This window comes from Tachypleus tridentatus, chromosome 6, assembly GCF_004210375.1.
Source record: "Tachypleus tridentatus isolate NWPU-2018 chromosome 6, ASM421037v1, whole genome shotgun sequence".
In the NCBI taxonomy this organism is placed as follows: domain Eukaryota; kingdom Metazoa; phylum Arthropoda; class Merostomata; order Xiphosura; family Limulidae; genus Tachypleus; species Tachypleus tridentatus.
Genome location: NC_134830.1, coordinates 90,243,097 through 90,263,704, shown reverse-complemented (window position 1 = coordinate 90,263,704; position 20,608 = coordinate 90,243,097). Strand labels below are relative to the sequence as shown.

The window sequence follows — 20,608 nt, the reverse complement described above, 5'->3', positions numbered from 1 at the left end:
CAAACCAGATTTAGGCCCTTACAGTTTGTTTTTTGAATTTCGCACAAAGCTACTCGAGGGTTGTTTGTGCTAGCCGTCCCTAACTTAGCAGTGTAAGACTAGAGGGAAGGCAACTAGTCATCACCACCCACCGCCAACTCTTGGGCTACTCTTTTACCAACGATTAGTGGGATTGACCGTCACATTATAACGCCCCCACGGCTAAAAGGGCGAGCATGTTTGGCGCGACGAGGATGCGAACCCGCGGCCCTCAGATTACGAGTCGCACGCCTTAACGCGCTTGGCCATGCCGGGCCTAGGCTCTTACGGACGCAGAATGCAGCTCAAGAACAATAAGACGGCATCTACGAGAGAAAGGTTTTAAAACCGTAAACATCTTCAAAGGCCACGCCTCCTTCCACACCACGAAAGCAGCTGACAACATTGGCATGTTGGAGAGAGCATCCTTATTGACTGAAGGCCCTCTTTTGTGTGGAAATGACTGGATCTTTCAGTAGGACAACGCTGCAATCCACGATGCCCGCAGGACAAAGGACCTTTTCATGGCAAATAACGTAATTCTTTTGTCCCATCCAGCGTGTTCACCCGAACTGAACCCCATTGAAAATGTTTGGGAAGGGAATTCTATAGAAATGGACGTCAGTTCCAAACAGTACATGATCTTCGTGTAGCCATCTTCAACACTTGGAATAACATTCTAGCCAGCCTTCTGCAAACGCTTGTATCGACCATGCCAAAGCGATTGTTTGCAGTTATCCACAATGACGGCCGTGCAACTCACTACTGAGATCTCTTTTTGGGCATTTTTCCTACCCTGTTTAGGACTTCTCTTTGGTGTGGTTTTAAACTTTTTACCAGCTAGTATTTAGGCTAATTTCATAGTGTTCACATTTTCTCTATTAAATGCTAAAAAAAAAGTTTTTTATTTTCCTTTTTCTTATTTTCATCTTTCGAAGCTCTACTCAAATAAGTGGTTGAGTTTAACAACGCAAAATGCATATTTTTTATGTCCATTAACCTTAAGATTTTGGCCAGCAGTGTAGCTATTAGTCAAATGACTCAAGTGAAACAGAAATCTTCACAAGTTTTCGGTCTGGAATCTCCAGGTATTTGGTAATATTTATATACGTCTCTCTGTAAGTTTGGTTTTGACCATACACGAAGGCTTCGCTTTCACGAAATAGTATGGATTAAAACTTGTTTAAATTACCGTGTATTTACATCAAATAAGCAAGAAAGCACTTTATCCTCGAAACATAAATTCTGGAACAAACGATTAAAGCTATAATACTGTCATCACCAGCTGACAGAGAGCTTGCCATAGTGGGGTTGACCGTCACATAATAACGCCCCCGCGACTAGAAGGGCAAGTATGATTGGTGCGACCGGGATTCGAACCCGCGACCCTCATATTACTAGTCGAACGGCTTAACCCATCTGGCCATGCCGAGCCTCGTGAACATGTAACATACTGGGATTGAGAATTATAAACTTTTAGTCAGTTACCATGAATACATCATTAATAATCTCATTGTCTATGCTATCACCGCTTAATGTTTTTGTAGATAAATAATATAGTGTCTGAAATTTTAATAAAATACGTCTTTAAAAAATGCAGTTTTCACCGTTATTTTTCACGATCTAATTGTTTTACTTCATTAATCATTATACATGCTCTAACATGTTTCCGCTTTAGCAATTTTTTAATCAAATTCTAAACTGTTTCTAATCCATAATAATTATGCTAAAAAAATTATTTTACTTTGTAAGTTATTATTTATGGTCTAAATGAGTGCTGGCTTTATATATCGATTTTTATTCATTGCCTGCTTTCTTAACAAAATTAAGGTTTATACTTCACAAATTAAAGTTTGATAATGCCACATGTCGAATCGTTTCATACTATATTACCCAACAATTTAGTATTTAATTTTGCGGGGTTGATGATAAATAAAATTACAGTTCGGCAAACACGCGTGTTTCATGTAAATGTCAATTACAAGGGACGAAGTACTAATAAAACCTTGACAAAATTAAATTGTTTCTTTATGCAACGAACTTTATTATTTACGTATATTATTGAAAAACGTTAGTGAAATAAGCTTCTAAGAAAGGTTCAGTTAATAATAACGTGTGGTGTTGGTGCTAAAGACACGCAAATAAGAATGTTTAGATCTCCCCTTTACATTATATATTACATACGACACTTGATATGTGCTTTCAGCGCATATTAGAAGGGTTACTAAGCCAATGACATAAAATTTCTTTTTTTGAAAGTAGTTCAGATTATAGATAAGTATTTAGTTATAAAAATACGACTTTTTCCTATTGTATGTATACATTTCGCGCACATTGAAGTTTCTGGCTAAAGAAAGGGCTCTAGCCCCTTGCCCCAAGCCTTCCAATATATTGCGCGCATATTTTTAAAACGGTTAAAATAATTAAAACTGAAGTTATTTGATAAAAAACGAACCATATGAGCAGAGTATCTGAAGAAAGTGTAGATCGAACAAACAAAAATTCTGTTTTGCTCAATTCTTCCACAAACATTCAAAAAACAATTTATTGAAAAGTTTTATTGGCTGAGTTCTAGCAGTTTTATTTACTGATCTTCCAGTTTAGCTTAATGTTTTAATTACAAACAACATGAATCTGTTACGCAACCGTATTTTTTTAGCTTCAAGGGACTATTTGAAAAATAACGAAATACAATGTTAATGAACCAAGAACAGTTCAATTATTTTGCTTCAGATCTTCCTTTCTGTTGGAAATTATGTCTTATAACCTAAGTCTTCAACCACTTAAACAAAAACGCTAGATTACCTAGTACTTACCAATACCAAATAGCTTCAAGCACACTTATAATCAAGGAACTAGAAGCAACGTGACAGTATCTCTTGGAATGTTTATAGAAGACAACGGTTAAGTTTGTTTTGTACCCAGCATTATATACATTTCATGCCAGAGCAAAAATAATATAAAGAAAATATTTTATCTTTGCAATTTTATACCAATGATTTTAATTATCCAAGTTTAATCTTTCTCAAATGGAGGTTTAAAAAAAATTGCTTGAAAAGCTAAAAACAAAGGTTACCATCTTACTCGTCTTCTTTTTAAGTTATATTATTCTTCCAAATAATTGTTTACACTGGGCATGAAAGATTCTTTTCCCATGTAACTTGTATGGTGGTATCAATCTATGATATTTCAAACTTTTTGACTTTTTAAAAGTTATTTTCCATAATCGATGTTTGGTAAGTGACTGCTGTGTTATATACCACATTTCCAGAAAACAACTCATAAAAACAAATACTACAATCCACTAATGTATGTTAAGTTACACAAAATTATTTTGAATGTAAAAAATATAAAAAACTCCCACATACAACTAACGAAACCTTTTTCTTAATCATTACTTATGTTTTCAAACATTATTTTAATTTTTAAAAAATTACAGGTAACACTTAAGTCAGCAGCAAGAGATTATTCTTGTTTATTGCTCAAATTATATCAGCAAAAGAAAAATCAAACTCACAAGGTAGCAAACTTTTTGATAATTGGAATTTTTAGCATTAACCAGATATTAAAACTAACTAACAAATCTATTTATCCTTCAATAAATCAATTACCAACATGCAATTATTCAATACTTTTGAATTTAAAAAAAATAACTTTTGTTTGTAAAAGCTTCAGAAAAAATTTGGTCAAATTTTACTTTAAGCAATGGAATATTAAGATGACCAATAATGAACATTTGGAAACTTCCTAATTACCTCTATTTGTTAACATTTTAATTAGTGCATAGTATTTACTAAAAGATAAAACTCTTCAACACCATACAAGTGATTCAATACATTAACAATTTGTTTTTAAGCTAGGAAAGAAAAAATAAATTGAAGAGGGAAAAGAATAGCTTATACTTACCATCCAAGAATTACAGAAGTGTAAATGGTATTTTTTTTTTTTTAATCTTTTGAAAAGGAAGCTCTTAAGAAATTACTTTTAACCCCTTTATAACCAAGATATCTTTACACATTGTACCACAAAAAGTGTGTTTGGTTCTTTCTGACTATTAAAAGATGTATATTACTGTAAAACATTATACTTTTAGAACTTAATATTTTAAAAGGAAAATAAACACCCTGAGGACAGATGAACAAAGTAAAAGCTTTATAGAGTATGGTTACATATTAAGCTAGTTTTCCGATTGTTTTAATATCAATATTTTAATAAATCTTCAACAGAAAAACTCCATACCTGATTACACAAAGGAATTCTTACATACAATATACAAATTTTACAGGCCTATATGGAATTAAACAAATACAGTTCTTCAAATACTACTTTTTATCTTTTTTTAGTGACCACAGAGGATCCAGTTGGCTAAAAGGATCTAATGGATCAGCTGTCTGTGAAGATAAGGATCCACTTGGATTCAAAAAACTATCTTTAGTGATCTTCTGCTTACTTGGTGATGCTACTACTGGGTCCAAACTGAACCGTGCAGGGTCAAGTAAGCTTGTTAATGGTGATGGTTTAGTGTTTTCTCCTTCAGATGGTTCTGTGGATGGCTTCTCCTCAGAGGCATTTGAAACACTATCATCACATAACAAAGCACCTGATCCTGGGTCTCCTATTTCAACTTTTGGCTTCTCCAATAAACTTGTCTGATGAGTTGAATCCAAAATATTCTTATCAGGTGTCTCTTCAATCTGACCAGTAGAGCTTGAAACAACTTCTCTTGAAACTTCTTCAAACATTTCTAGGTTCTGAGAAGATTCCTCTATGTTTGAATCAGGTTCATCAGATTTATCAACTTTAGATGGTTCTTCATCCTTAGAATCATACTCCTGAACTTCAAGCTTGGCCATATCAGACTGCAGTTTAGAAAGTCCACCCCCTCCAAGTATGAAATCTTCTGAAGGATGACGAGTGTGGGTTCTCGCTGAACCTGCACTTTGTAGTTTATCTTCAAATTTTCCTTTATTTGTCAGTATTCCACCTATATTCATTATAACATTGTCAATCAGTTACATACATTTGTAGGGAACCTCAATAATGGAAGAAGCAATACCATAAAAATGAATATCTGATCAGGATCTATTAAACTGAAGATGAACAAATATTTAAATGTAATTTTATTTTACTTTAAGAAGAGATCCGTGTATCCAGTTGATAATGTTCCACTGTATTTGTTTATGCTTTAACAATTATTTATGCACTAAAACTTTTAAACTTTATTCAAATGGTACTTACGTTTCATCAGAAGGTCCTGAGCATGGTACAGAACTGTTTCATAACAGAACTTCAGCTGTTCCTTCTCCTGTAAGAGGTACTTGCGCTGCTGATTCATGATGGAAGCTACCTTTACAATATCAACAGGTCCATGGCCAGCAGCCATTTCACGGACTACTGCAAACACCAAACAGAAAACACCACTTCGTCCGATCCCACCACTAGAGAAATTATGCAAATTCTTTACTCAGGAAGAATAACAAAATTTTCAATAAACTGTAGATTATAAGTAAACATTTTCCAAAATGTAGAAGATATTGCACCTTTCTAAAATACTGGCAAAATTAATTTTATATTCCACTGTACTGAAATTTACTAAAGAACAAAACTGTAATCCTGCAAAATAGAAAAATTAATTAACATTATAATGGCATTAGAAGGCTTTCTCGAATATTTGGTCTGTCTAGCAAAACAAGTGCAAGGTTATCCTAAGTTCAAGGCTAAAGTACCTCCCTTTGGGTTTGATGTTTTAGCTAGTTTAAGTAAAGCAATACCATTTATATGTAGATAATTGTTAGAAAATAAATATATTCAACATGATTAACAAATTTCACAGTGTTATAGTACTAAAAAATATTTGAGACTTGTACAAAATTGTAATATATTTATGATGCATGAATAAACAATTTTTTTAAAAATGTAAATTATCGGTATTATATAATTTCAAACCAAATACATTTGAAAACTTTAGTTAAAAGCTGAAAAAAATATCTTATTAATAAATACAGCAATTTTATGTTAAAAATAAAGTTTTCTGTTTTCAAAATATACTTTATTTATTATGAAATATTCAGTTCTTCATGAGCACAAACAAATATACTACCTACAAAACAACAGCACAGAGACCAAGTTTTCTCACCTGCAGTGCACAATTATGGGTTTTGCCAAGCTGCGTTGTTGCTGATAATAACTGTGAACTTCATTCACAAACTGCAGCAACTGAGGATTGCTAGGCATTCCACTGTCAGTAATAAAATAAGTAACTCATGGACTAAATTTAACTACAATAAACAAATATTTCAATTTTAAAAATGTCAACAAAAATATGACAGTACTAAGTTTTAATAGCATCAGCAAACAATTACTCTAGAACACTGTAATGAATAAAACATTGTTATTACCAAAATGAACAAATACAATTGGAGTTATCTGGGTGTCTCAGTGTACAATAAAGTGCTCCAGCTCATTATGTAGAAATACAGGATTGAAACGCATAAACATTGTTGTTCTTCTTGAGATGTTTTGATTTTTTTCATTGACCAAGTGGAACTTAAAATGTCCCAATTAAAATAATTAAATCATATAATTCTCACACAACCACTATATGAGGTATATTTCTAAACAAAATTGGAGTGAATTTAACTTTGAATTCTCTCAAAACAAGTTTGTTACCTGATTATAAAGTAAAGCATAACCTCTTCATAAAAAAAGGATTACTCCTGTACACACTTTTAACAGTTATAAAACATTACAGGCAAACTACTTTGTGTTTTTTCAGGAAGAGAATTCATCTCACTGGGAACCTGGCATAATGATCATGTGAAATTTCTCTAACCATTTAATACACTGACACTGTGTACAATTGTAGCTGTAAACATCTGATTCATCTCAGAGTTTATATCCGAATCAAATTACTGTGGCAAGTCAGAATTTACAGACTGTCTGTTTCATGGAAGATGATCTGATTTATTCAGGTGTTTGAATAACCATACCATTTCATTTGAAAGCAGTTCATACTCTGCTAACATTATTTGGAGTCAGTTTGCAACAACTTGCTATGATTTACTGGCTTTCATCTGTATGGTAGCTCTACACAAGTAAAAAATCAAATGGTATAAGCATAATTTGGAGTGCCTTGAACTTTATGAATTGTTTAAGAATGAAGAATGAATTATAGCTGAATGAGATCATTATAACAAATTGAATGGTCAGTCGGTTACATTTCAAATTACATGCCTGATTAGCAGATGCTTGACTGTAATAATAATAACAATAATGAAATGAAGGGGATGATTGATTATTCTGTAATGGTAAATTTACCTTATAGTCATAATGGTATAGGTTCTGATAATTTTGTTTCTTAAGTAATTATAAATAATAATTGCTCTAATACTATTTCAAATAATACCAGTGATTCTTCAAATTTCATAGATGTTGAAGATGACTAATGTGAATTTACATCAAATCGTGGAACAGTAGGTCAAATAATTTCACAACAAAAGTAAAAACTCAAATATGGGGGTCCTAACACCACTCTTATGGATACTCCCTAGTGATGATACGAGAATGAAGTGGCATCAAGCAACAGCTAAGTTAACATGACAAAAAAACAAATTTAACTTGTATGCTTTTCCTCAGTGCTTTTCAACACAAAACTGTACTTTGACTAACCTTGGCAGCCATGAAGTATAATGCATGTGAATGATCACACGTGATATCTTGGTCTACAAAAGAATAGAAAAGACAGATCAAAATTAGTTCCCATCAAAAAATTAGATATTCAAGTGTATTGAAGAAATTTAAAAATATATTTAAATCTCAGATAGTACAGTACTTACAAACAATCTTTAATAGAATGAAATCAAAATTAAATTCTAATCAGTACTGTAATAAAAAAATTCAAGTAGATCATGGTCAAGCCATTCACCATCAGCAGTTAAAAATACATGTATCAAATTATTTCTTAGTTATAACAGTAAAAAGCAATATTCTAATCAACAAAAAATCATGGTAAATTATTAACAAAGTCGTAATTAAATTGCTTCAGGTCACTATCAATTCTTATAATTTCAGCCATGATTTTAGATTCATTTCATGAGGTTAGGACAGCTTAGACTTTAAGAAAGACCTACATAATGGATCATCAATACAAGATAACCATTCCATTAATATTTATAAGTTTCCAAATTATGCAAGATGTTTAAATGTACTAATGACTATTTAGCAACATCTGATGAAAATAACAGGAGTAATAAAAAAGTGTAGTTTTAATTACTCACACACCAATTATTTATTGTACACATACTGATACTAAAAACTGTTATTTAGAGCACTCAGAAACTTTCAGCACAGCATAAACAATCCAACATAAACAAGCAACAATTAGACTTACAGTCTCAATGAATGATGAACACAAAAAAACAGTTGACCAATCCTGAGTGACAGTAGTAGCAGCAATGAATTACAAAGATGTGGTCTGTGTTTTAGCTTACTAACCCACAAGTGAACAACTTTCCTAAGTGTAACTGATAAAACAAGCATTTTATTTATTAATTTGAACGTTAGTATCAATCACACTAACTATTAATGAGATATATATGTTTTGGTTTATTCTAGCAATGTTTGTAATGACGTATGAGGTTTCTGTATATACACCTTGGCTCACTTACCTGAACATTGGTGATATTTATAACTCTTTCAACATGCAACTGCTTCTCTTTACAACTTTGTAAGCTGATAGTTACAGGTCCATGTTTGATAGACTGACCTCGTTCAGTGGGCCAGTACAGGGGAAGATTTAGCTGTAACCAGGGAAACACATTCAAACCACAAGAAAACCAGTTTGTATAATCATCAATAATATACAACAGCAAATCTTTATCTGTCAAGATTAACAATACAGAAAACTTACACAATACTATCACTGAAATTTCCAACAAAATAACACTAAAGCCTAAATTTAATCATCACATGACATACTATATACCACAAATACTTGAAACAAGCACATAAAAATTAGTCACTGTTCTAACCTCTTGGTTACTTTGTAGGCAGATCACAACTTCAGCCTGCTGTTCCCACACCATAGTCCAGAAGTCTCCATATGCAGTGGAGAGAGGAGACTGTGTGACAATAAACTTTGGACTTATGGGAGTTATGTCCTGAAAGATAAATGCTGGTAGTTGTCACCATACTTAAATAATTACTTTATATTATTAGAAATTTAATAAGTTGATTATAGATAGCAGTTCACATAGAATATTAATGTATGCAAGCATCTATGTATAAAATTAAAATACTATGATGGTTTTGGATTTGTTAAGCTTATGTTTGACTCATTAGACAACACTGGATAAAGTACACAAGTTGTTAATTTATTAGTGCATACAAAACCACTTGAATATTTTACACTTATATTACATGCAAACATTTTAAAACAAGTTATTTCTTTATATTTTTGTTCAATAATATTAAATATTGAGTGCTTTACTTACCAATACATAAGAAGCATTGATATAGTCATTTCGTAGGGATGTCAGTTGTACACGATTTTTGTCATCTAAGGTAAAAATAAAAACAATTACAAACCAAGTCTTTATAATTTAAGTTCAACTACATACTGGTTTAATAACTTCAGAATATGGTTTTGATTCCTAAACATTTAACTTCACTGTATTAAACAAAATTATCTAAAATGTAAACCATAAATAATCTTTAAACTACAGAATAAGTCAACAGAAAATTAAAAATTTGTTTACAAGAGATGTATATAGCATTTCAAGGAATGCAAAAGACAAATTAATGTGATGACATAAGTCACAAAAGTCTTTAAAAAATGTTTAGACAACTGATATTATCTGAAAACTTTTAACTAAAAACTGCTTGTTCAAATGCTTAATGACAAGAAACAAAGTAAAAACATTAAAACAAAACGAACAATAAATCTATATGCACTAAGCCAAAGAAAGTTGTCATTAAACTATTGTTCTAGATTGTATTCTAAGGACAAGCTTAATGTTTCACTTACCTGAGAAGTGGGAAATGAGAGTTAAAGTTTAGAATATTTTAAAAATAGACCACATATTACATTAATCTTAACTAACAAAAAAGTGAGTGTATCTTTCTAGTTTCTTTTCTAATGACTTTTATTATAATTAAATAAAAAACCTGAAAACTGGAAACTTACAAGGCATAATATCTGGATATCTATTCTTCATAGGATAACATCGAGCAACAGAGATGGAACACTTTTGTGGATCACGTTCTTGGCTATTTTCTAAATCCTATTATGTTTAGATATAAACACAATCATCACCAAATGTATTAATTAAACATATTTCATACCTTCCATATCACCTATAAACAATATTGAGGTCTTGAAGTTGAATTAATTTGAAAGAAATTTCTTGCTTGTGCATGCTTATTACAAACAAACATTAGAAACAAGACCATGCACACAAAGTAGATACATAACCTAGCAGTTTTAGTTAATAAAACAATACTAAGATAAATCTTTGAGAACTACTGAAATACTAAGAAAATTATATTGATACACCTACAAAAACTCCTTATTAATTTACACTTAAACATAAATGTCACTTCCTATGCTGGTGAAATTCTTTTAACTCTAATACAAAGTATCAAAACAATGGATCCTAATTTGATACATGTAGTTTATAAAGCTCAGACCAGAATCTAATTTACACCATGACAGCACAAAACTTTGTTAAAAACATTATACAAGACACAAAACAGAAGTACTAATACAAAACCTTATATCAAGGTAGAAGAAAATTAAATTTATAAAATATTACAGGAAGACTTCCAAACCAAAAACTGGGACAGTCAAGCCCTTTTCCTAAATTTCAAAATTGTCCTTGCATTTTTTCTTGGTAGTGTGGTGTTTGATTTACCATTAAGTGCTGTTGAAAGCATGGCTTTATAAATAGTGCACTTAAAAAAGAAAGTCTGCTATCAAAGTATCTTAAACATTATACTTCCAATTCAGTATTTTGACATTAAAATAGGCTAAACATTTGGAATAATAAACATATCTTAGAGAAAAGCCCTAAACATTTAAACATACATCAAATGTTCACTAACTACTGTGGATCGACAACAGTTACACAAACTAAAAAATCTGCAGAGACCTGTATTTCTCACCCTGCACAAATGAAACTTTCAAGAGCGTACGGCAGCATGAGAGTATGACATTACAACAAGCAAGTCCAATAAGCCTAATCCATCTGTTAATAAATGTGCCTAACAGTTTATCGTCTGTCATAAAACCAGGATATTTCATACACAAAGTTTGCTTGGGACACTGGGACAAACTAACAAATAATGGAACTATTCTGGCAAAACTAGTACATTTGTTCATCCTAAGCAAATCAGATCAAAATCACATCTACAAAACATTATACCACGATAGGCCAGAATCACACTTGGAGGACATTACACCAAGATAGGTCAGGATCACATTTACAGAACATTACACCAAGATAGGCCAGGATCACGTTTACAGAACATTACACCAAGATAGGTCAGAATCACATTTACAGAATATACCAAGATCGGTCAAGATCACACCATAGAATATTATACCAAAGCAGGTCAGAGTAACATTTACATAACATTATACTAAGAATGGTGAGAATCAACAGAACATTACTACATGTCAAAAAATATGTACAGAATATTACACCAAGACATAGTCACAATACAATATACTAAAACATCTCACACAGTAAATTATACCAAAACAAATTTGAATTATATTTTCCAAACAATAAACTATATGTCAAAATAACACTTACAGTACATTCCACCAAAACATGTCAAAATCATATTTACAGAACATTATAGTAAATAGGACAGAATCCTGTTACACCAACACAGATCAGAAGAACATTATACCAAAACTTTTCATCTCATATTCTAAACATTGTAAAACCAGGAAAAGCTAAAATAAAGAATTGTTCATGAATATATTGAGTATTTGCTTTGAACAGTTCATGTGCAAAATAACCTCATGTTAAGATTAAAAATACATTTCCTCATCTCAAAAATCTCAAATTTCCTTTGTGTAATCCCTATAACATCCTAAATACATTTCAAACATTTGTTTCAGTAAAACTTTACATTTTATCTCTTAAATTTCTCTACATTATCTCAACACAGGACCTCATAACTGCAAAAAAATAATTATATACTATGCTAGAAATGGACCAAGTAACTGCATTTACACCCTACAGAAGAGCAGAAACAAAAGTTGTCATCCAGCAAAGAATAACAATGAACCCAACACAGGTGGCACATTTGGAATATGAAAACCTACATATGTAATGGAATGCAACCATTGATGTACTTCAGAACCTTAAAGGACTTTCAACAGATGAAGGTCAGGGCTAGGTGAGGGAGAGAGGTATCCATAGTTGTGTATGATTGAGTGAGCCACCATGATAGTGAAAGAAAAGACAATCTCTGGATATACCTGCATTGATAGGCCAGAAACAACTGAAGTGAATATGTATGGGCATAACTAAGAACAAGAGATTCAAAAGAAAAAAAAGAGCTCCTAAAAAAATCTCTCACGTAGTAGAGGATTGGTTGGTTGATTTAGTGTTTTATAACACAAAGTAGCTAGGTTATCTGCACTAAACATATGGTAAAAAGTTACAAGTAAATTTAGTAAAATTCATAAAAGGAAATTAAGATAAAACAAAACAAAGTTTGAAAAAAAACACAAATAGCAAAACACAAATGTTTATATCTAGTCTACAACGTTAAGAGAACTACAGTAATTCAAGATGAAAAGGACTTTCTGTAGCATAACTGTTATTCTCATAACTCATCAGGAAGACTAACAGGTAAGTAAAACCACTGTCTGTCACCTGAAATTGACCTTTCCAGTCCTGGTTACAAGTTATTTGACGTTATGGCCATTTTCATAAAGGAAAGTAATAAAGAGGTTTTAAAAGATGTGTAGCAAAATTATAATAAGAATTCGCCAGGATGACTAATGGGTAGTTCAAACTGCAGCGTTAGTCACTTGAAGTTGGCCTATCCAGGCCTGGTTGCGAGTTATTTAATATTACGGCCAGTTTTTAATTCCAAATCAAACTAGATGAACAGTGATTTTTTTTAAAAGGGAGCCAATATTAAAAAAAGGTGTAATGTATAAATTAAAAAACATAATGGCATTAAAAAGATTAATATCCTTTCAAAAACTAAAAACATTACCAAGGTGGACAGTGTCACCATCACCAATAATACTGTCTAACATTAGGGACAAACCTTAGGACAGAACATATTTAAAATGATGCCATCGTTGAGAGTCGTAACGACAGCAAGAAAATACAATGTGGCTCATTGTGATCTGAGTGTTACATAAACTACATATTGGTGCAACAGTTCCAGATAAAAGAAAATGATGAGTTAAAACAACTTCTTTCTGATCCTTATGGAAGCAAGTTTGCCAAAGTCCAATATAGACTTTTATTTGGAAAAGCTTGTTTTTGCATTGCCAGATAGTACTGGGCCAAGCCTTGAATATAGACCATATTCCATGTATGGAATAGGCACAGTGGTGATAGTGCCAGAGCAGATAGATTTAGCTGCAGTGTCAGCGAGCTTATCCACTCGAATACCGACACGGCCCGGTATCCAGAAAAACTGGATACAAGTATATGTTAAAGAGAAATGGGTCAGTCAGTTTTGAATATCGGGGAGAACAGGGTGTGAACTAACACGAAGTGATTCCAGTGCTAGTAGAGAACTAAGCAAGTCAGAATAAATAGTGCAGTTTGAGTACCACTTAGCTTCTATGTGATCCAGGGCAAAAGAAATAGCGCACAGTTCAGCAGTGAACACCGAAGGTGTAGAGGGGATTCTGCACGCAACCACCAAACCACAATAAACCATGGCAGAGCCCACACAGTCACTTGATTTCAAACCATCTGTATAAATAGGAATGAAAGGATAGTTTGAAAGATGTTTGGCAAATAGAAGGCAACACTTCCAATCAGGAGTATCTGTCTTCTAAGGATGACTCAAAGAAAGGTCACATTTGGGGACAGTAATTAGCCATGGTGGGATGGGCTGACCAGTGGATACAGCAATGTTATCCAAGGACAGACCCAATTCATCTAACTGCTCCTGGATATGAAGGACAAAAGGATCAATGGCAGGTCATCTGTTCTAAAGAAGTATGGCCCATCAAGGAAGGAAAACACAACCCCAGGTGGGATGCTTTGGTAAGGAATGAAGTTTCAAAGTATATAGTAAAGGCAGTTGCAAATGGCAGAGGTGCAAAGAAGGTACATGAGACTATGTATAAGCTCTAAATTGGGGAAGTATGGAAAGCCCTAGTGCAGCCAAAGTCCTTGATAATGAATAGAGTCCAGCATCTTTAAGGCCAATGGTCTGGCAGAACCACAGATCAGTGATCCATAGTTGAGTTTCAATCGAATAAGAGCATGACATACTTTTAGCATAGAAAGTTGATCCACTTCCCAAGTGGTGGAATAGAAGACACAGAGGATGTCCAGTACTTTTGTACATTTGACCCACAGGTGAAAGTGTCGAACTCACAGAAATGTGGCATCTCCTGTCCATTAACAATTTTTAATAAAAATGGGCAAATGGCTAGATAACCCATATATATGGAGGTCTCGCAAAATGCCATACCTCCATGTTGTATCACAAGCCTTCTCAATGTCAAAGAATATTGATACAAGATGTTGTCATTTGAGAAAGGCTTCTCTGATTGACTTTTCAAGTCAAATCAGGTGATCCATGGTGGAGCGCTGTTGTCAGAACCCATAACATTTGGGTGAGCGGGAGGAGATTGTTTCATTCGAGGAACCGAACAAGACGAGCATTAATCATTCTCTCTAAGGTCTTACAGAGACAGCTCATTAAAGGAATTGGATGGTAGTTTGAAGGAATCTTGGGATCCTTCCCAGGCTTAGAGAAAGGTAGGACAATAGCCTGGTGCCAGTCATCAGGAGAAACTCTCTCCTGTCCAGATCCAGTTAAAAATAATCAGAAGAATAGCAAGAGAAGCAGGAGTTTGATGGCATAGCAATTCATAGTGCACATCATCAGGTCTAACTGATGTACTGCCAGACCAATGAAAAGCCAGTTTAAGTTCTACCAGTGTAAAGGGACAATTATAGTCATAGAGACAGTCAGCTCGAAAAGAAAGAGGTGATTGCTCTGCCTGAGTCTTGATAGCTAAGAAGGTGGAAGAAGAAGCAGATGTGCTAGATACCTGGCAAAAAGCTTTCACCTAGAGTATTGGCAATGCTCTGGGTATCAGCTACTTCCTGGCCACCAGAGACAAGATTGAAAGGGTGACAGAATTATATTGCCCACTAACCTTTTGAGTCTTGTCCCATATGACTTTGGAACTGGTGGTAGAAGATATGCAGGATGTGAATTTAATCCAAGATTCCCTCTGGCTTTGACGTCTTACCCACAGAACATGTGCATGGGCATGCTGAAAAGCGATGCAGTTTGAGAGTGTGGGATATCTACGGAAAGTATCCCAGGCCCGTTTTTGAGCCTTCCTTGCGATGTAGCAGGCAGGATTTCACCTTGGACAAGGATATAGTAGAAAAAGTGTCAAGGTTTTAGGAATACATTAAACAGTTGCTTGTATAATACATCTACTGATGGCTAACAGACAATGGTAGGATCAAGTTCTTTGAGAGCAGTGAAAGAGGGCCAGTTTTCTTAATACAGCTTCCACCTGGGCATGTGTGTCAGGTGGCATAGACCATGGCCAGTCTCTCTCACAATTATAGGAAAATGATCACTGGCTCATGGATTATTGTCAACCCTCCATGAAAAATGGGAGAATAGTGAAGGGGAGCAAACTGAGAGATCAATAGCAGTAAAGGACTGACTAGGTGCATGGAAATAAGTAGAAGAACCAGGATTGAAAAGAAAAGGTTGTGATCAGAGAGCATTTGCTCTACAGAACAACCCCTCCTATCAATATCAGCACTTCCACAGAGGGGATGATGTCCATTAAAGTCCCCCACGATGAAAAAGAGAGACGGCAACTGTTTAATGAAAGTATCAAGGTCTGATTGATCATATGTCTCTTCAGGCAACAGGTAGAGAGAATAAGCAGTGATTGTATGACCCAAGGAAACACAGATGGCTTCCAAAGGTTTGTCAAGTGGCAAAGACATTGTGGGCACATGCTGATCAGCCAGCAGTGCCACTCCTCCATGAACTCTTCCATCACACAGTCTGTCTTTTTTGTACAAAGAAAACTGCCAAAAGGTAACTGTATCAGCAATGTTTCAGAAATGTTTCCTTTAAGGAGAGACATACAGAATGGTAGGAAGCAATCAGTGTTTTGATGTCATCCAAATTAGAATGTAAACCTCGACAGTTCCATTATATCTGGGTAGCCATTTATATTTACATGTAGGTGAATTGGGTGGAGAACCCTTCTGTTTATGACCACCCCTTTTTCCCTTACTGTCCTTATTCGAGGGAGATCTATCGACCTCCATGGATACTGCTTTGGGTTGACTGGGCAGGTATTTGCTGTTGGAAGGGGATTCCAGTGACTGAGGACATGAAGGAACAATTGTTTTGCATCTTGGGGTGGAGGAGAGAAAGGGTATCCAAAGAAATGCCTGTACCTGAAACCAACGGATGTGGATCTTGTGGTTTGTTGGAATGTATGTAAGGAACAGAGATAGATGTTGACATTGATTCATCAACTTTTGTAGCCATGAAGGTCAAAAGACTTTTCATTTGTTTGGAGAACAATTCTTTTGGAGGCACAGAGATATCTGTCTGCACTCCCACTGTAGTTGTGGAACAAAGTGCAGCAGCATACATCCAAGATGAGGTGGTGGACAGCAATTTTCGAGCCTCAGGATAAGTAATGTTATGAATAGTTTTCAAACGAGGCACCTCTTTTTCTTCCAACCATTTAGGGCAAGAACAAAAGTAGGATGGGTGAAAGCCATTGCAATTGATGCAATGAGGGTCAGTTTCACACTCATAGGCATCATGGTCCTTGCCACCATAATGAGCACGAGTCAAGGAACCATGACATGACGTCTTTGAGTGACCGAACCGCTGACACTGGAAACATCAGAGAGGGTTTGGAATGTATGGCCGTACTCTGCAATTAAGATACCTTACCTTGATGGTGGCAGGCGGACGTGGTGATGTAAATGTGAAAGTGAGGGCATTGGTCAGCAACATAATTCCATCTTTGCAAGTGGATATATGCCTTACTGCAGAAACTCCTTGGGTGGAAAAACCAGCAAGAATCTCTGACTCTGCGATGTTCTTCAAATTCCTCTCAACAATAACTCCTTGAGATGAATTCAAAGTAGCATGAGGTGTAGCCTCAATAGGTATATCCCCAATTGCCTTTGAATACAAGAGGAGTTCACTGTGTTTCCACCAATATGTCACCAGATCAAAATTTCTTTATGGACTTTGAAGAGCCAGGAAATCCCTCTAGTCCCATCTGAATGAAAAAGAGAGACATCTGCCCTAAAGGTTTTTCTGAAAGTGAATGCAATATAAGAAAATGAGGTAGAACAGGTGGCACAAATGGTGAGGATTGCTGCTCAGAATCTTCAAGACGTGATTATTTACCTACAGACTGTTTTTTCACTATTTTATTAAGAATTTTAATTGAAATATCCATAATAAAGAAAGGTAAATTTCAGTGCCCACTGACCCCACCCACCATGGAGCTCTACGAGGGTCGCACTACAATGTCAAGCAAGAACACTGCAGCAATGCCATGGTTTTGTGAGCACTATACCCAAACACCAGCATCAGATAGAATGTCCAAAACACCTGTTGAGCACATCCAACACTGGTACTTGGTTGACCCTAGTCCATATGAACCAACCGATTGACTCTGGATGGACTAGCCAACTGACCCAAAGGGGGCCACCCCAAGGTCGCTCATCTGCAGGAATTCAAGGCGAAAGTGGTATGTTAGAGTTGGACCCTTCAATCACCATGATCCTCTCCTCCCCTTCATGGGTTGCGACGTACGGCAAACATGTGGGTGGATGTTTAGATCCCAGAGGAGGTAAACTGAAAAAAACAGAACCTTCCCTGGGAGGTCCCCTCACCACGTACAGGAATCCACACCGATGGGGGAAGCAATGATGGGGACAAAGATAAGAGTAGATGTTGATTTGTCAACTCTTATCCACAGAGGGAAAAACTCTTCAAATGGTGATAAAAAGACTATAAAGGAGGCATGGAAAGGCCCATCTACACATCTAGTGTAGCAGTGGAGCATAGTGCCATGGCATGTATCCAAGATGCAGAATAAGAAACATTATTATCAGTTGTTAAACACTGTAATTCTTTCTCCTCAAGCCATTTAAAGCAACAATGATAACAAGAGGGGTGTGTCACCACCACAATGAAAACAGTGAAGATCCAGTTTGCATAAGTAGGCATCATGGTCTTTGCCACCATGAGAAACACACACAAAGCAACGCCAGGGTTTCATGAGCACTATGCCCAAATAACAGCATCAGATACAATGTCCACAACACCCATTGAGAACATCCAACACTGGTATTTGGTTGACCCTAGCCCAAGTGGACCAGCTGATTGACCCAAGGGGGGCCACCCCAAGGCTGCCTGTCTACAGGAATTCAATTCTAAAGTGGTGTGTTAGGGTTGGACCCCTCAACCACCAGAATCCTCTCCTCCCCTTCACGGGTTACCACACACGGCAAACACGTGGGTGGATGTTTAGATCCCAGAGGAGGTAAACATTAAAGTAAATGAAAGACAGCAGAACAACTCAGGAAGTGGAGAAAGTGTCTGGGTCCTCAAAACCCAGTCATCCACTGCAGTTTGAGAAAACTGTCTATTGAGATCCAATGGAAGGCCAAAGTCTTGTCAAGTGGGACAGACTGGTGACTGGCCATACACCCATCTTCATGGGAATGAAAAAAGAACTGAAATAACACAAAGAGAACACACCTCAGAAATTTATAGTTTGTAGCTAAGGGAGTTTACAGGTGTACAAAGAGAGAGACATGAACTCCCATAGGACTGGAGTCAAGATATGGTACCATAATAAAATCACCCACAATACCTGTGACAGTTGGCACACAAAAAAGGGAAAACTTTAACTGGATGGTAGCAAAAGAACAAGGATCAAGATAGAGGATTGCTCCAAAAAGATGTATATAATGTAAAACTTAGTGCAGCCATGTGCTCACAAATAGCAGACACAACACAAGTGAGCAAGATGCTGTTGATGAGCTGTATCAGCTCAAAATGACAAAGACAAAAAAATAACCTAGAAGGAAAAGTGTGCAAGACAAAAGGCCTGTAAAGAGCATTGAGGGAGGCAAGTGTCAGAAAGTTAGGCAAGCTGGCAAAGTATCTCCCAGACAAAATCTTTCATTATGTACTTGATCAATCTGACTGACCACATGAACTCTTTGTACTCATTTAAAGTCTTTATAGATTTAATACTTCTAACATTCAATAAAATGTGCATATCTTTGCAGTCTTTCAGTTAACATAAGTCTTTCATATTCAAACATTTTTAATAAACTAAAATAAAGAACTGCCATGAATATATTGAGTATTTGTTTTAAATATTTTGTGTGCAAAATAATTTCAAGTTAAAAATTCAAAATACTTTTTCTCATCTCAAAAATCTCAAACTTCCTTTATGTAATCCCTAAAACTTCCTAAATACATTTAAATTGCTTTTTCTGTAAAACATATTTTATTCATTTTCTCTACCTTACCTTAAACAGGACCTCATAACCACCAAAAATAAATAAATCTAAATTACTTTTTTTTTTTTTTCTGGAATGACTTTAATTTGCAACATAAATCTACATTCATTTATCCTAAGCAGCTTTAAGATTGTAACAGTATACATCTATTTATAATTAAATTTTGTTGCCCTATGAGCTGTTTAACTACTATTTGCATTATTATAAGTTGTAAAATGCTAGGGACATGTGAACTATTATTTATTTTACGTACTCTTAACTAACCTAAAGAAGATCCCTATTCTTACATTTTAATTTTACAATAATAAATAAAGAAAATGAAAAACAAGAAATATGTATCACTCTTTTTTCTTGTTTTCAATTGCCAAGGACAATTAAGCCTTACATTTTTAATACTAATGGTAGTAGTAATGTGCTAATTTTTTAATTAATTAAATAATGCATCAAATAATAGACTAGTAACATGCAAAAAACAGAAGATACCCCTTAATTATCAGTTTTTTCTGGTTTTCTGATATATGCGACAAGTCATTACACATTCATTCAACTGGTCATTAAGTTTCTTGTGCGAACAAAGTTTGTACTCTAAGTGAAACTGTTCTTATCTGTTCAAAACATGTTATACAATATGTCATCTGATAGATGAAAAACTTTGATTTTCTATTGGTTATAGGTAATACACAAACGTAAAAGTGAACTGAGAATTATTAACAAATCCTGAAAAAATGATGTAACAGGTGGATGTAGCAGGAGGAATTTGATTTCCTATTCAATTGCTCTGTACCCAAACAAAATTGAAGGCTATAAAATTATGGTTT

The 20,608-nt window shown here is 34.8% G+C and overlaps 1 protein-coding gene across 1 annotated transcript in view; it reads right to left on the bottom strand.

Moving 5' to 3' along the window:
- Window positions 1-3,421: 3,421 nt before the first annotated feature.
- The window catches only part of mop (tyrosine-protein phosphatase non-receptor type protein myopic), a 77,868-nt gene continuing 60,681 nt past the window's right edge, over window positions 3,422-20,608 (bottom strand). Inside the window, exons 19-26 of the mRNA XM_076506054.1 lie at window positions 10,202-10,298; window positions 9,510-9,574; window positions 9,048-9,176; window positions 8,685-8,816; window positions 7,687-7,739; window positions 6,155-6,256; window positions 5,257-5,456; window positions 3,422-5,002 (exon numbers count right to left, since the gene is read on the bottom strand). Of these exons, the coding sequence (XP_076362169.1) occupies window positions 4,341-5,002; window positions 5,257-5,456; window positions 6,155-6,256; window positions 7,687-7,739; window positions 8,685-8,816; window positions 9,048-9,176; window positions 9,510-9,574; window positions 10,202-10,298 (1,440 nt within the window). The 3' untranslated portion in view covers window positions 3,422-4,340. The remainder of the gene's footprint in view (window positions 5,003-5,256; window positions 5,457-6,154; window positions 6,257-7,686; window positions 7,740-8,684; window positions 8,817-9,047; window positions 9,177-9,509; window positions 9,575-10,201; window positions 10,299-20,608) is intronic.